At 43.8% G+C, this 15,282-nt stretch overlaps 1 protein-coding gene across 4 annotated transcripts in view; it reads right to left on the bottom strand.

Moving 5' to 3' along the window:
• The window catches only part of LOC111963908 (adaptor related protein complex 3 subunit beta 1), a 57,837-nt gene that overhangs the window by 30,136 nt on the left and 12,419 nt on the right, over positions 1-15,282 (bottom strand). For 3 of the 4 annotated variants that reach the window (XM_023987476.2, XM_023987477.2, XM_023987478.2), the window contains exons 7-19: positions 14,738-14,920; positions 13,808-13,963; positions 12,851-12,948; positions 12,672-12,726; positions 12,156-12,227; positions 12,002-12,064; positions 8,611-8,743; positions 5,843-5,952; positions 5,549-5,725; positions 4,477-4,663; positions 3,522-3,652; positions 1,077-1,236; positions 790-967 (exon numbers count right to left, since the gene is read on the bottom strand). In XM_023987476.2, the coding sequence (XP_023843244.1) occupies positions 790-967; positions 1,077-1,236; positions 3,522-3,652; positions 4,477-4,663; positions 5,549-5,725; positions 5,843-5,952; positions 8,611-8,743; positions 12,002-12,064; positions 12,156-12,227; positions 12,672-12,726; positions 12,851-12,948; positions 13,808-13,963; positions 14,738-14,920 (1,703 nt within the window). Of the gene's footprint in view, positions 1-789; positions 968-1,072; positions 1,237-3,521; positions 3,653-4,476; positions 4,664-5,548; positions 5,726-5,842; positions 5,953-8,610; positions 8,744-12,001; positions 12,065-12,155; positions 12,228-12,671; positions 12,727-12,850; positions 12,949-13,807; positions 13,964-14,737; positions 14,921-15,282 lie in introns of all 4 variants that reach the window. The other variant, XM_070443552.1, reaches the window with a different exon arrangement.

The following is a 15,282-nucleotide window of genomic DNA, read 5'->3' as shown; positions in this document are numbered from 1 at the left end:
CGCAGAAAACGTGGTACTTTTTACAATGGCCATTACGTTGCCTTCTTCACACACAGACACGAGAAAGAGAAGAGCGTGACATGAGGGAGTGGGACAGAAATGGAAACAGTTGCTTCGTGATGTAGCCCCATCTCTAGCCAATAATACATCTAATTGACTGATAGCTGGCATTAAAAACAGGTTTGAAGGTATGCCTTATGTACTTTGAAGAGCTACTAAAATAGTGATTTCGTCCACCAGGTAGCTAGCCTAACTAGGATGACTCATTGGGGAGCAGAGCAATAGATGGTGGCTGCTAATGCCTGAGCAGAGGTGTGATGACTCGGCATGAAATACAAAAGTCATCATGTGAAAATAATGTAATATTACACAACTGAAATGTGTTATTAAAGTAAAGTCATGGGATAAAGGATGGGTAGTCATTGGCATTGCTTTTATCAATGAAACTGCTACTAAAGTCATCATCATACTAAAACAGATATTTAATATACCCAACTAAAATATTTGATTAAAGTAAAGTCATGTGATAAAAAACTAGTAAGTGATAAGCAGCAATGGGCTTTCATTAATAGCTGTATTCTGTGTTGTTACAGAATTCAACTGACTTAACGTATTTATTGCAAAAAATACATGAATCGAAACCCAAATCAAAAACCGTGAGGATTGTTCAAAGACTGAGCTGACTTCAGAAAGCACTAGCCCCTCAGCACCAAAATAGTGAATCGTACAAGGCTGCCACCATACTTAACCACAACTCTACGTGTTGCATACTTCATTATAGTGTGGTACCTGTCTTTGGCCGTTGGTTTGACTGTCTTCTTCTGTGGTGGTTTCTTAGTTGTTTTCTTCTTCTGTTCAGAGTCGGACTCACTTGAACTCTTCTCCGATTGGTTGGAGGACTTGTCGGACTCTTCACTGCTCTGACTACTGCTCTTTTCCTCATCGCTCTCTGCCTCACTGCTTGACTCTGTAACACACAGGTTCATCTCGTACGATTATGAATACAACCTTAGCTGGCATTGCAAACATTCACAAAATAACATTATACTTTATGGTACACACATGGACAAACAGACCTTCACTACTGCTGCTGCTGCTGTCATCACTGCTACTGCTCCCTGAGCCCTTATCCTTCTCCTCCTCCTCCTCTCCAGAGTCAGAGTAGAACTTATCATCTGATGACTTGGACAGCTTGGACTTTCCAGTCTTCCCTAGCGATGGAGCCCACTCCTTCACCTGGCAACGGATTAGGAAGTGAGGTCAGAGGAAGGGAGGTACAGTAAGAGGAAGTAAGGAAAGATCTAAACAAAAGTTACACTACCAGTCAAAAGGTTTGGACAAATCTACTAATTCCAGGGTTTTTCTTTATTTTTACTATTTTCTACATTGTAGAATAATAGTGAAGACATCAAAACTATGAAATAATGTAGTAGCCAAAAACGTGTTAAACACATCAAAATATATTTTATATTAGAGATCCTACAAAGTAGCCACCCTTTGCCTTGATGACAGCTTTGCACACTCTTGGCATTCTCTCAACCAGGTGCACCTTGTTAAAAGTTAATTTGTGGAATTTCTTTCCTTTGAGCCAATCAGTTGTGTTGTGATAAGGTAGGGGTGGTATACAGAAGATTGCTCTATTTGGTAAAAGTCCATATTATGGAAAGAACAGCTCAAATAAGCAAAGAGAAACAGTCCATCACTACTTTAAGACATGAAAGTCAGTCAATTCGGGGAAATTTCATGAACACAGAGTAGGTGAATGGATGATCTCCGCATGCGTGGTTTCCACCGTGAAGCATGGAGGAAGAGATGTGATGGTGTGGGGGTGCTTTGCCAGTGACACTGTCAGTGATTTATTTAGAATTCAAGCCACACTTAACCAGCATGGCTACAACAACATTCTGCAGCGATTCGCCATCCCATCTGGTTTGCGCTTAGTGGGACTATCATTTGTTTTTCAACAGGACAATGACTGAATACACACCTCCAGGCTGTGTAAGGGCTATTTGACCAAGGAGAGTGATGGAGTGCTGCATCAGATGACCTGGCCTCCATAGTCACCTGACCTCAACCCAATTGTGATGGTTTGGGACGAGTTGGACCGCAGAGTGAAGGAAAAGCAGCCAACAAGTGCTCAGCATATGTTGGAACTCCTACAAGAAAGCATTTCTCATGAAGCTGGTTGAGAGAATGCCAAGAGTGTGCAAAGCTGTCAAGGCAAAGGGTGGATATTTTGAAGAATATAAAATAAATGTTGATTTGTTTAACACTTTTTTGGTTACTACATGATTCCATAGTTTAATGTCTTCAATATTATTCTACAATGTAGAAAATAGTAAAAATAAAGTAAGCCACTGGAATGAGTAGGTGGGCAAACTTTTGACTGGTATTGTATGTGGACACCTGCTCATCATCTCATTCCAAAATCAATGGCATTAATATAGAGTTGGTCCACCCTTTGCTAATATAACAGCCTCCACTCTTCTGGGAAGGCTTTCCACTAGATGTTGGAACAATGCTGTGGAGACTTGCTTCCATTCAGCCACAAGAGCATTAGTGAGGTCGGGCACTGATGTTAGGAGAGGTCATTGTCATGCTGAAACAGGAAAGGGCCTTCCCCAAACTGTTGCCACAAAGTTGGAAGCACAGAATTGTCTAGAATGTCATTGTATGCTGTAGGGTTAAGATTTCCCTTCACTGGAACTAAGGGGCCTAGCCCGAACCATGGAAAACAGCCTCAAACCATTATTCCTCCTCCACCAAACTTTACAGTTGGCACTACGCATTGCGGCGGGTAGCGTTCTCCTGGCCAAACCCAGATTAGTCCATTGGACTGCCAGATGGTGAAGTGTGATTCATCACGCCAGAGAATGCCATTCCACTGCTCCAGAGCCCAATGGCGGTGAGCTTTACACCACTCCAGTCAACGCTTGGCATTGTGCCTGGTGATCTTAGGCTTGTGTGCGGCTGCTCGGCCATGGAAGCCCATTTCATGAAGCTCCCAACGAACAGTTATTTGAGGACGTGGCTTCCGGAGGCAGTTTGGAACTCACTTCAGCACTCGATGGTCCCGTTCTGTGAGCTTGTGTGGCCTAACAATTCGCGGCTGAGCCGTTGTTGTTCCTAGATGTTTCCACTTCACAGTAACAGCACTTACAGTTGACCGGGGCAGCTCTAGCAGGGCAGAAATTTGACGAACTGTTGGAAAGGAGCCATCCTATGACGGTGCATAGGAAGGTGACGGTGAAAGTCACTGAGCTCTTCAGTAAGGCCATTCTATTGCCAATGTTTGTCTATGGGGCTCCCATGGCTCTGTGCTCGATTTTATACACCTGTCAGCAACGGGTGTGGCTGAAATGGCCGAATCCACTAATTTGAAGGAGTGTGCACATACGTTTGTATTTCATAGTGTATCAACACAGAGCTGTATTAAAATGTCTGAGATGACCATGGCCACCCTTGGTTTAGGGCCTGGGTGATGAGCAGGAACGGCAGTAGAAGTAAAGATGGATCCTTACCGGCTCAATCACCTCCACGTTCCTCACTGATTGGTCAGGAGCCACGGCAGGCCAATCAGAAAGCTCCAGGTAGCCACTGGCTTTGGTGTTGATGGTGTGGGACAGGGTTCCCAGCTGGTAACGATCACGGTCTGACAGAGAGTGATGGAGGGGAGAGGAGAAAAGGAGAAGACGGAGGGAGGAAGTCAAGGAAAAATCGTAGACAAAGAGGGGAAAATGTCAGAGGAGAAACATAATGAGTAACATTGGAGGAGGGAGAGGGGGTGAGAGGACGAAGGGAAAATGGTGGGGGGGGGTTGGAGGAGGGGAGAAAAGAGGGACGAGAGAAACATAATGAGTAACATTGGAGGACGAGAAGGGGGTAGAGAAAGAGAGGCAGGGGTCTCAATGTCACAGCAGTGCGCTCTCAATCAGCAGGACAGAGAGTAATTGGCATTAAACACTCTGAAATGTCACTGTATACACACAGTGCTGTTTAATAAAGGGTCCAGGAGCCCACACGCACAAGAGTAAAACGATTCTCCCTCCCTAATGGTCAATATAGGAGGTGTAATCAGTCAAAGTGCCTGGGGAGGTCGGCCTTCTCTAACGAAAAAGAGAGGGAGAAAAGAAATCAAGAGTTAAAAGGGTGAATATTAAGAATGACAGGAGTGGTAACGTTTTCCATAAACATCTAGTAGACGCAGAGACCACCGCAGAATAATAATGTTTCGGAGGCGGCTTCTGTCTTTCTCTCATCTGGATTGAAGTTAACTGTGTGTGTGTGTGTGTGTGTGTGTGTTATCTGCATCTCAAAGGTTATCATTAGCCAGGTAATAATTCACCCATCTCAGAGCCGAGAGAGAGGACCCTGGACCCTCTGCCATTCACAGACTCACACCAGCATATTAAAAACACCCGTGTGTCTCCTAAAGGGCACCCTATTCCCTATTTAGTGCACTACTTCCAAAGGTACCTTTGTACGTGGACTCGAGGACGGGCGCTGGTTTGGGCGCCAGCAGGATGCGGCGGGCGTACTTGCCGAGTGCTCCGCTCTTCTCATTGGGCACGATGAGCTGGCGGATGAAGCGAGTGCGGTCTCTGATGTCATAGTTCTGGTCATACTTCCCCAGGTTCAGAATGTACTGGGTCAACAACTTGGTCTGGATGTTGGGAGAGACAGAAGGACGGAGGGAAAGAGGGAGATATGGTGGTGGAGAGGGAGAAGGAGGAGAGGGAGAGAAAGATGGAGGGGAGGAAGCGGGAGAAGAGGCAGAGGGAGATCGGGTGAGAAGACGCCGCCAATCCAACATTAAAAAAAAGCACACAGCTCCATTAAGGTAAGCCCATGAATCAGTATGGTGCTTCACACTACATTTTCTTCATACAAACACACTGTTCTCCTCCAGTCTGCTCCCCCTCTCTAGCTGTATGAGTGACAACCTCTCTCTGTGCCAGGTGGGTTTATGGTCTGAGATGGGGAGCGCTTGCCTTTAACATATATTATTCAGGGAGGTATAAAAACCAAGAGTTACGACCACAGAAGGACGACATTAGCACTCTCTCACACCTCCCTCTATTTCTTCATCCCTTTTTAACCTCTTCCCTCTCCGTCCGCCTCGAATCTCTCACCATCCCACTCTCTCTTCCCCCCCAGCCCTCCCTCCATCCTCATCTCTCTGAAACATTAGCAAGGGGGAAGAGGTCTAATAACGTGCTCATTTGAGGCGGCAGCAGCTGCATCTGCAGTGTGGTCATAAACCCAGCCTGGCCGCCATATTGCTTTGCATCTGATAGAACGGATCTGTAGTTACCAAACAGAGGCAAGGCAATGGCACGACGCGCAACATTAAAGCTTGCGCTTAAGGAAGCGGGAAAAACTAGATTGCAGTAGCCAAATAACAAGAAACTGGAGGCTAATGACGTTGTTTACTTCCATGACAATAAAAGTTGAATAAGATGAATTATGTTTGGGCAGAATAATGCTGCAACGTGTACTGCTGACTCGACTGTTCTGTGTACCTACTGTTTAGCGTAGGCTAATGTACCTGTTTGGAGTTGGTGAGGTAGAGTTTGGCAGCCAGGTTGACAGTCTGCAGCTTGACGATGTCCTCCTCGGAGGTGAAGCTCTTGGCCATCTTGCGGAGGACGTCGGGGGCGATCTGAGGGACCCTCTCACAGTACTCTCCCATCAGCCACAGGATGCTGGCCCGCGCCATCGGCACCTTGACACACAAGAGGGGTTAGTCCTGTTTTTGGGGGTGTGCATTTTGAGTCCCGACTCGCACGCGCTCGGGTGCAAGAGCAAATACACAGACGCATTGAGGTCGCGGTAGACGTACAGCGATGTTGTCGAAGAGCTTGGCCATGTGTTTGATGATGTCACTGTGCTGGGTGGGCTGGGTCTGGAGAAGCTTCTTGATGACCACCACGCTCTCAGCCACCACCGTCTCTGTGAGGAGACAATACATTTCGATTTCAAAATGTAACTAAATGTAATCAAAAATGTAATATATACGTAATCCCCAAAAAGTTATTATTTATCATGAGAAGGGCCATAAACAGCTACTAGTTATTGTTTATGGCCCTCATGATACATCATTACTTTTTGGGGGATTGTTGCTGCATACTCCAAGAAAGGTTAAAATCTCACCTTTCTGGTAATTTTTTAAATAAATTGCTGAGGTGTAGTCACTTGAGGACACAAGCTGAAGTACACAGTACAAACATAATAAAAATATGAAATATTGTATGTGATGTATTGCCTATTGAACAAAAGTATGAAAAAGGCTTGAAATTACATGTTTACTAAATATATTATAATCAATTTATAAAATGACCAACTATAAGATTTCACCTTCCTTATAACTGTAAAATACATTTTTTGTATATTGTGTTAAAGAAAACGTGCATAAACATGTGCAAAACATCTGCCCCCATCGCGTCTCACAGAGCTCTAGCTCGGCATCCTGAACTCGTTAGGGACTCGCCTTTCATCTCATATTAATCTGGTCCCTGACAAACAGAAAGTGTTAGTTTAAAAATCAATGAATCATTTTTCGATTACTGGCTATAAAAAAATCGATCTCTGAATGTGCTACAGCTACAAAACCAATCTCTCCTACTGCGTTACGGTGTAAGGATTCCAGGCATATGCAGTGTTAGTGGCTGTGAAGTAGGGTTCAGCCAGGTGTTGGGCAGTGTTGTCAGATGTCACACCTTGCTTCACACAGGCAGAAGAAACATAATCCTCTGTCCATGAGAATCAGGGCTACCGCTCAATGCAAGCCACTTTAAGCTATGGTGTCCACATATCCATTTAGAACAACTAGTACCAGAACCACGCAAGTGCCTAAAACTGAAGACTTTGCATCTAAGAGGTTAAAACAATACATACAAAAGAGAGGGTTTGACGCATATATCCAACTTTGAACAGGAGCTGGACAAAGACAACCGATCGACTGATTCTCTGGACAAAGAGGACCAATACAGTGGGGCAAAAAAGTATTTGGTCAGCCACCAATTGTGCAAGTTCTCCCACTTAAAAAGATGAGAGAGGCCTGTAATTTTCATCATAGGTACACTTCAACTCTGACAGACAAAATGAGAAAAAAAAATCCAGAAAATCACATTATAGGATTTTTTATGAATTTATTTGCAAATTATGGTGGGAAATAAGTATTTGGTCACCTACAAACAAGCAAGATTTCTGGCTCTCACAGACCTGTAACTTCTTCTTTCTAAGAGGCTCCTCTGTCCTCCACTCGTTACCTGTATTAATGGACTTGTTTGAACTTGTTATCAGTATAAAAGACACCTGTCCACAACCTCAAACAGTCACACTCCAAACTCCACTATGGCCAAGACCAAAGAGCTGTCAAAGGACACCAGAAACAAAATTGTAGACCTGCACCAGGCTGGGAAGACTGAATCTGCAATAGGTAAGCAGCTTGGTTTGAAGAAATCAACTGTGGGAGCAATTATTAGGAAATGGAAGACATACAAGACCACTGATAATCTCCCTCGATCTGGGGCTCCACGCAAGATTTCACCCCGTGGGGTCAAAATGATCACAAGAATGGTGAGCAAAAATCCCAGACACACCGGGGACCTAGTGAATGACCTGCAGAGAGCTGGGACCAAAGTACAAAGCCTACCATCAGTAACACCCTACGCCGCCAGGGACTCAAATCCTGCAGTGCCAGACGTGTCCTGCTTAAGCAGTACATGTCCAGCCGTCTGAAGTTTGCTAGAGAGCATTTGGATGATCCAGAAGAAGATTGGGAGAATGTCAATATGGTCAGATGAAACCAAAAATAAACTTTTGGTAAAAACTCAACTCGTCGTGTTTGGAGGACAAGAGAATGCTGAGTTGCATCCAAAGAACACCATACCTACTGTGAAGCATGGGGTGGAAACATCATGCTTTGGGGCTGTTTTCTGCAAAGGACCAAGACGACTGATCCGTGTAAAGGAAAGAATGAATGGGGCATGTATCGTGAGATTTTGAGTGAAAACCTCCTTCATCAGCAAGGGCATTGAAGATGAAACGTGGCTGGTCTTTTCAGGCATACAATGTCCAAACACACCGCCCGGGAAACGAAGGAGTGGCTTCGTAAGAAGCATTTCAAGTTCCTGGAGTGGCCTAGCCAGTCTCCAGATCTCAACCCCATAGAAAATCTTTGGAGGGAGTTGAAAGTCTGTGTTGGCCAGCAACAGCCCCAAAACATCACTGCTCTAGAGGAGCTCTGCATGGAGGAATGGGCCAAAATACCAGCAACAGTGTGTGAAAACCTTGTGTAGACTTACAGAAAACGTTTGACCTCTGTCATTGCCAACAAAGGGTATAACAAAGTATTGAGATAAGTATTTGGTCAATAACAAAAGTTATTTTTCCACCATAATTTGCAAATAAATTCATWAAAAATCCTACAATGTGATTTTCTGGATTTTTTTCTCTCATTTTGTCTGTCATAGTCGAAGTGTACCTATGATGAAAATTACAGGCCTCTCTCATCTTTTTAAGTGGGAGAACTTGCACAATTGGTGGCTGACTAAATACTTTTTTGCCCCACTAAGTCGATCAATCAATCGGTCAGTGGTTCCGTACCGTCTCGGTTGGAGAGTAGCAGCACCAGTCCTTGGAGGCAGGTGTCTGTCACCTCAGAGATGTTGGTGGCACACCTGCCGATGGCCTGGATGGTACCAGCTGCAAACTGCTTGTCCTGGCTCTTCACATAAGTCTGTTCAAATCAAAGCACAAGGTGGAGCCATTCATTGTATCTAAAAGGCGATAATATATGTGGAACCGCTGGCAGTGACGGAAAGGGATATTGAGAGATAGATTACAGAATGTAACAGAGATAATCAAAGAGAGAGATTACAGAATGTAACAGAGATAATCAAAGAGAGATATGCAGTTGATGTTTTGTCTATTCCAAAAAGCAGCGTCGAAAGCAAATTTGAGAAAACCAAAGAAATGCAACATCAGAAACAAAAAACTAAATGTTTTTGAAAAATGGTTCGATAATGAATGTAAAACAATTAGAAAACACCTAAGACAAATGTCAAATGAAAAACATAAGCAGCAAAACAACCCAGAGCTACGATATGAATACTTTGAAACAATGAAACAGTATAAACATACACTGAAACACAAGAAATTGAATTATACCAACAAGACACTTGACGAAATTGAAAACGCAATTGACCAAAATCAGTTCTGGGACAAGTGGAACAATTTAAGCACGACAAAGCCACAAGAATTAGCCATACAAGATGTAGGAATTTGGAAAACTTATTTTGATAATCTATACAAAAACATCCCACAAAAAGACTTACAACAGAACCAATTAGAAATTAAAGAACATTTGACCTTCCTTGAATCAGTCATTAAAAGCAACCAAAATCCATTAGATTACCCAATAACCCAACAAGAACTAAATGAAAAGCTCAAATCTATAAAATCAAAGAAGGCTTGTGGTCTAGATAACATCAGAAATGAAGATTCAAAATGCTGTGCTTAAATTGTTCAACATGATTTTAACTTCTGGCTGCTTTCCCTGATGTCTGGAACCAGGGGCTCATCTCCCCTATCGACAAAAGTGGAAACAATTCAGACCCCAATAATAACAGGGGAATTTGCATAAACAGCAACTTGGGAAAGGTTTTCTGTAGCATTTTGAATTCAAGAATTCAAACCTTTCAAGAAAAAAAATGTAGTAAGTAAATATCATATTGGCTTTCTCCCTAACCATCGCACTACTGACCATATATACACACACACACTAATTAATAAACACGTCCACCCCCCCCCAAAAAAGAGGGCAAAATCTTTGCTTGCTTTATTGACTTTAAATAAGCATTTGATTATATTTGGCACGAAGGGCTATTCTACAAAATTCTCCAAAGTGGGCTTGGTGGTAAGGTGTATGACTTAATAAAATGTATGTACACAGAAAACAAGTGTGCAATAAAAATCTAAAACCAAAGAACAGAATTCTTTTCACAACGTTGAGGTGTGAGACAAGGCTGCAGTTTGAGTCCAAATCTTTTCAACATTTATATCAATGAACTAGCAGACATGTTGGACCATTCTCCAGCCCCAGGACTCACACTATTTGACACAGAGGTGAAATACCTGCTGTATACTGATGACTTGGTACTTCTATCACCAACCAAAGAAGGTCTTCAACAGAACATTAATATTCTAGAGCAATATTGCCATAATTAGGCCCTGGCAGTAAATTTACAATAAATGAAAATCATGATTTCCCCCCCAAAAAACATGTCAGAAGCACAAATTTATATTTCACCCTGAACACCATAATTGAACACACTAAAAATTACACCTACCTTGGTCTGACCATATCTGCGTCGGGAAACTTTAATATGGCAGTGAATGCACTCAAAGAAAAAGCCCGCAGAGCATTGTATGCAATAAAAATGAAATTATTCAAAATCAACATCCCAATTACAATTTGGACCAAAATATTTGACAGTGTAATCCTACCAATAGCGCTTTACAGAAGTGAGGTTTGGGGGCCACTCAATAAACTGGACTTAAAAATTTACATTTTAGTCATTTAGCAGACGCTCTTATCCAGAGCGACTTACAGTAGAGTGCATACATTATTACATATTTACATACTGAGACAAGGATATCCCTACCGGCCAAACCCTCCCTCACCCGGACGACGCTATGACAATTGTGCATCGCCCCACGGATCTCCCGGTTGCGGCCGGCTGCGACAGAGCCTGGGCGCGAACCCAGAGACTCTGGTGGCGCAGCTAGCACTGCGATGCAGTGCCCTAGACCACTGCGCCACCCGGGAGACTGTGGGACAAACATCCAATTGAAGCCCTACATGCAGAAGTCCAGAGAAATACACCAACTAATGCATGTAGGGCAGAATTGGGCCACTTTCCAGTAGTAATGAAAATACAGAAAAGATCATACATTTTTTGGCTACATCTAAATTCAAGTCTGCAATTTAAAGCATTTCAAACCCAAGAGCTGAGCCCAGAAACGAGCCCTCTCAGTCAGCTGGTGTTGGACCTAACCAACCAGGCTGACACCAGCACTGCTTCAAAAGAAAGAATTCCAATAAACAAAATCATGAACCAATCAAAGGACTCATATTTACAACACTGGAAAAATGAAAACAAAATCCCAAAGCTGACTAAATTGCTATCTGACCCTAAACAGAGAATATGAATTGGCTGATTATCTCTACTCTGTCAGAGATACGAAGCAGAGACAGATCCTTACCAAGTACAGGCTGAGTGACCACCAATTGGCAATAGAAACCGGCAAACATAAAAAGACATGGCTACCCAAAGAGGAGCGCGTATGTGGTCACTGCATGACAGGGGAGGTAGAAACAGAGATGCACTTTCTCCTTTACTGTGATAAATATTCCACACAAAGAGAWTCATTATTCAAAGAAATTACTACATTTATTCCAAATTTTAACCTATTAAACCCAGAGGAAAAACTCAAAATACTCATGGGCGAAGGAGCAATGGCTCTTGCAGCCAAATATATATTTGCCTGCCATAGCCTGAGGGACACTGAATAATAACATCTGCATAGTAAGCAGTAACTTACTATTATTGTTGTTTATCTTTCCAAATAGTAGTTGTATGGGTGGTAATGGTAATGATAGCAGTTTAATGATGGTGGTGGTAGTGGTAACGATGATAGTAGTTGTAGTACTGATGTAAATAGTGAAGATGACCGTTATTTAGTTTTAAGTTAATTTCATATTTTTTAAATATTTATTACATTTCTACTATTGACTGTTACCATTTGTTATTATTTTTGTATTTCATTTTACTACCATTTTCTATTATTATTTGTTATTGTTTATAATTTTATTACAATGTATATTGTATACATTGTTGCTTTGGCAATACTGACAATGTTTTTCATGCCAATAAAGCAGCTTGAATTTGAGACAGAATGTAACCGAGAGAGAGAGAGAGAGACAGAGACTTACCTGGAACTCTCTAAGGATGGTTGAGATGTTGGCTTCGTTGGCCAGGCTGGTCAAGATCTCCAGCTGGGGAGACAAGATAGGTCTGATCACACACACACACACCTGACCTCATGGTTTACTTTTACATTAGCTTGGTCATCACGAGGGAGCTTACCTTGAGTGATTTGATGTGAGTGGCATCTGTGGATCTCACATAGAAACTCTTCATGTAAGGTTCAAACATGCCCTGGCGGGAGAACATAAAACCATAATGTTACTTCCTAATAAAAAGGCAGAGGCCGCGCGACTGGATTGAACTGCCCTGCTCCGCCCACCGCTTTGTAATACTGCAACGCTATTCGTTCAAAACCGACGGAAAAGTTTGCCCAACGTGTAATTTATTACAGTCACAACATAAGTCAGTAGTCCACGTCGTCACAACCGTGACGTTTACAACAGACAAAGTGCGTACAACATGACGATCATGCCGTTTAGAACCACAGACAACGAGAGAGAATGTTGTCTCCGGTACGTCTGGCGACGAAGGAACGGTTGTGAAGCCATCTCGGCAAGAGGAGTCCAGACAATCCGGTCACGCAGCCACTCCGATAGTAAAACAGTAACAGGTAACACACACCATTATCTGTCCCGCAGCAGACACTGAAGAGAGGAGCCATGTTTAGAGCCTTACCTTCCTCTGGATAGACATGGTGGCTATGTTCTGTAACACAATGTACTGCACCTCCCTGACAGGGAGAGACAGAGGGGAAACATTATGGAGTGCCTTTTAATTTTATGTCCTCACAACAGAGACACACAGAGAGGGAGAGAAAATAAACAAAAAACGTAAAGAGAGGGGTTGGGGTGTACCTGTGGCTTCGGAGCAGTCTAACCAGTGACTTGGTGATGACGCCGACCTCGTGTTTAGGAGCCAGGTGCCAGTACAGCTGAGCTACTGACACCACCACCTGAAACGACAGACATCAACAGGTTTTTTCCTTTAACCTAGCCCTTCTAGCCACGCCTCAAATACAGGCAGTTGTTTCTCAACTCCAGTCATGCCCTATCTAGCCTGGTCCCAGTTGAATTTGTACGGTCTTCCCGAGTCCTGTGGTCATTGTCACGCCATTGTTTGGCGTCACAGACCCTAGGATTCGGCAAGACGATACAAACAGACCTGGGATCAGGCAGTGCTGTATCTACTTCTCGTGTAGGACGGGTCTTTCATCCTCCCTCAGGACACAAAGCTCTTTAAAAAGCTCAATATATATCAAATAGCAACACCAAAGTCATGCGTTTTTTTTAACGTGATGAATGTCATTTAGAAGGTAACAGACAGCCAGAGTAAGGACTGAGGAGTCACATTTGGAAGACGTGACGGTAAGTGTCGGTAAGATGGAGGGCCGCATCGCGTTCTCGCTGTTAAAAGACACAACACGTCACATTTTAAATCAACATGCTCATTTGGGACCATTTTTCCTCCCGCTGCTACACTGCCGCACAGACCTTGAGTCTCCTGGGTGATGGAGACCTGCTCAGTGTGTGTGTGTGTGTGTGTGCAGCATCAGTCGTGGTGTAGCCTCGGTTCCGGAGACAGCTGTGCGGAAGGAGTGACATCAGAACCCCATGCTCAGACGCCTTCATCAAGGCTGCCTGTATCCCTCACAGCCAGCAGGTTTAACAGCAGTCAACACTGTTTCACACACACAGTTTACTGCTGCATGCGTGTGTGTTTATGCATCTGTTTGTGTGTGTGAGAGAGAGACTCGGACCAGTGTGCTTCAGAGCAGTGTGTGTGTGTGTGTGTGTGTGTGTGGTGAGACTCACAGCAGTGTTTCTACTCTGCAGTAGAGGCTTGGTGTTCCTGAGAAGCAGTCGGTGGTCGGGGTCCATCATGTAGGACTTCTTTTCGTCCCCATTTTTCGTCTTCTTCTCATCAGACTCATAGAACGCCGTCTCACTGTTCTCATCAAACTGACCGTCCTGAAACACACACAGGTGTCTTTCATTCTGTTACTCACCGCATACATGCCAATCTGATAGCACATCACCCACATATTTACCTTCAGGTGTCAATTCCTCCTAGCCAACGCCTCGTCAAGCCAACGCCTGCTAGCCAACGCCTGCTAGCCAACGCCTGCTAGCCAACGCCTGCTAGCCAACCCAAGCCAGATGCATACGCACATCTAGAAGTTGCTTGCAGGTGAGTTGGAGAAGTGCGCTCGCTAACTATCACTTTTTACTGCGCTAACGTTTTGCTCTTCGTCAAGTAACGACAAACAGATGGATACTGAAAGCACATCTTGCGTAGGGTTTCTTTGTTTATTATTGAAATAACTTAATAGTAAACAATTTTTAAAAAACGCATACTGACTGACAAATGTCTCCTTAGTGGTTTTTGATTCATTTACTATATTTGACTCGTCACACTGAGGCAATAATGACATTATTACTTCAGCGTTGATGTTTGATAGATATGTGGCTGATAGATATGTGGCGTTTAGTCCCCAACTGAGCCCTTTATTTGTTCGCTGATGAGAGACGTTCAAGAGAAGCCACTACATCTCAAATCTAAATGAAAAACGTTCTTCATTAGAGCTCACGCCACACGACGCCGTTCTGACACAAACCACGTAGTCGCCTCCCGTGCTCCCGTTCTCCATCCCACACCTCTTTCCACAGGCTGGTGCGCTGTGTCAACATGGAGCTGATGCCCCCCCCCGCCCCGCTGCCATCTTTCTTCCTCCCATCTCTCACCTCTTTCCAGGGGCTGGTGAACTGCGTCCTGGCGTAGCGGGTCAACATGGTGATGATGACCACCTGACCCCACTCCTCCACGTCCACCAGCAGATTGCAGAGTTTACGGTAGTTCTTATGGATCAGGTCAATACGGTCCGGACACACTTCCTCAAAGGCCATCACCACGCTGCCCGCTACCAGCTATAGGGGGAGACGTCAGGTTACTGCAGGGCTAGAGTAAATGCCTGCACACCCAGTAACTCTCAGGATCTGACTTGGTCAGCCCTGCTTTAGCCCGAGTCCATTGTATGTGTATTTATGTAACTAGGCAAGTCAGTTAAGAACAAATTCTTATTTTACAATGACGGCCTACCGAAAGGCCTGGTTACGTCTTGGTTAGAAAGACAGTGTACTTCATGATCTAAGAGCAAGAATTTTGTTTATGAACAGTTAGCTATAATCTAAGAGCCAGGCACCAAACAGGAGAGGAGTAACTGGGTGGAAAATTACTGCATTTAAAGTCTTTACTGAACAAATCTAATTTGGCATCACCATGGTAAAGG

The sequence above is a fragment of the Salvelinus sp. IW2-2015 genome, linkage group LG5 (assembly GCF_002910315.2).
Source record: "Salvelinus sp. IW2-2015 linkage group LG5, ASM291031v2, whole genome shotgun sequence".
NCBI lineage: Eukaryota > Metazoa > Chordata > Actinopteri > Salmoniformes > Salmonidae > Salvelinus > Salvelinus sp. IW2-2015.
This window is presented reverse-complemented; position numbering and strand designations above follow the sequence as displayed.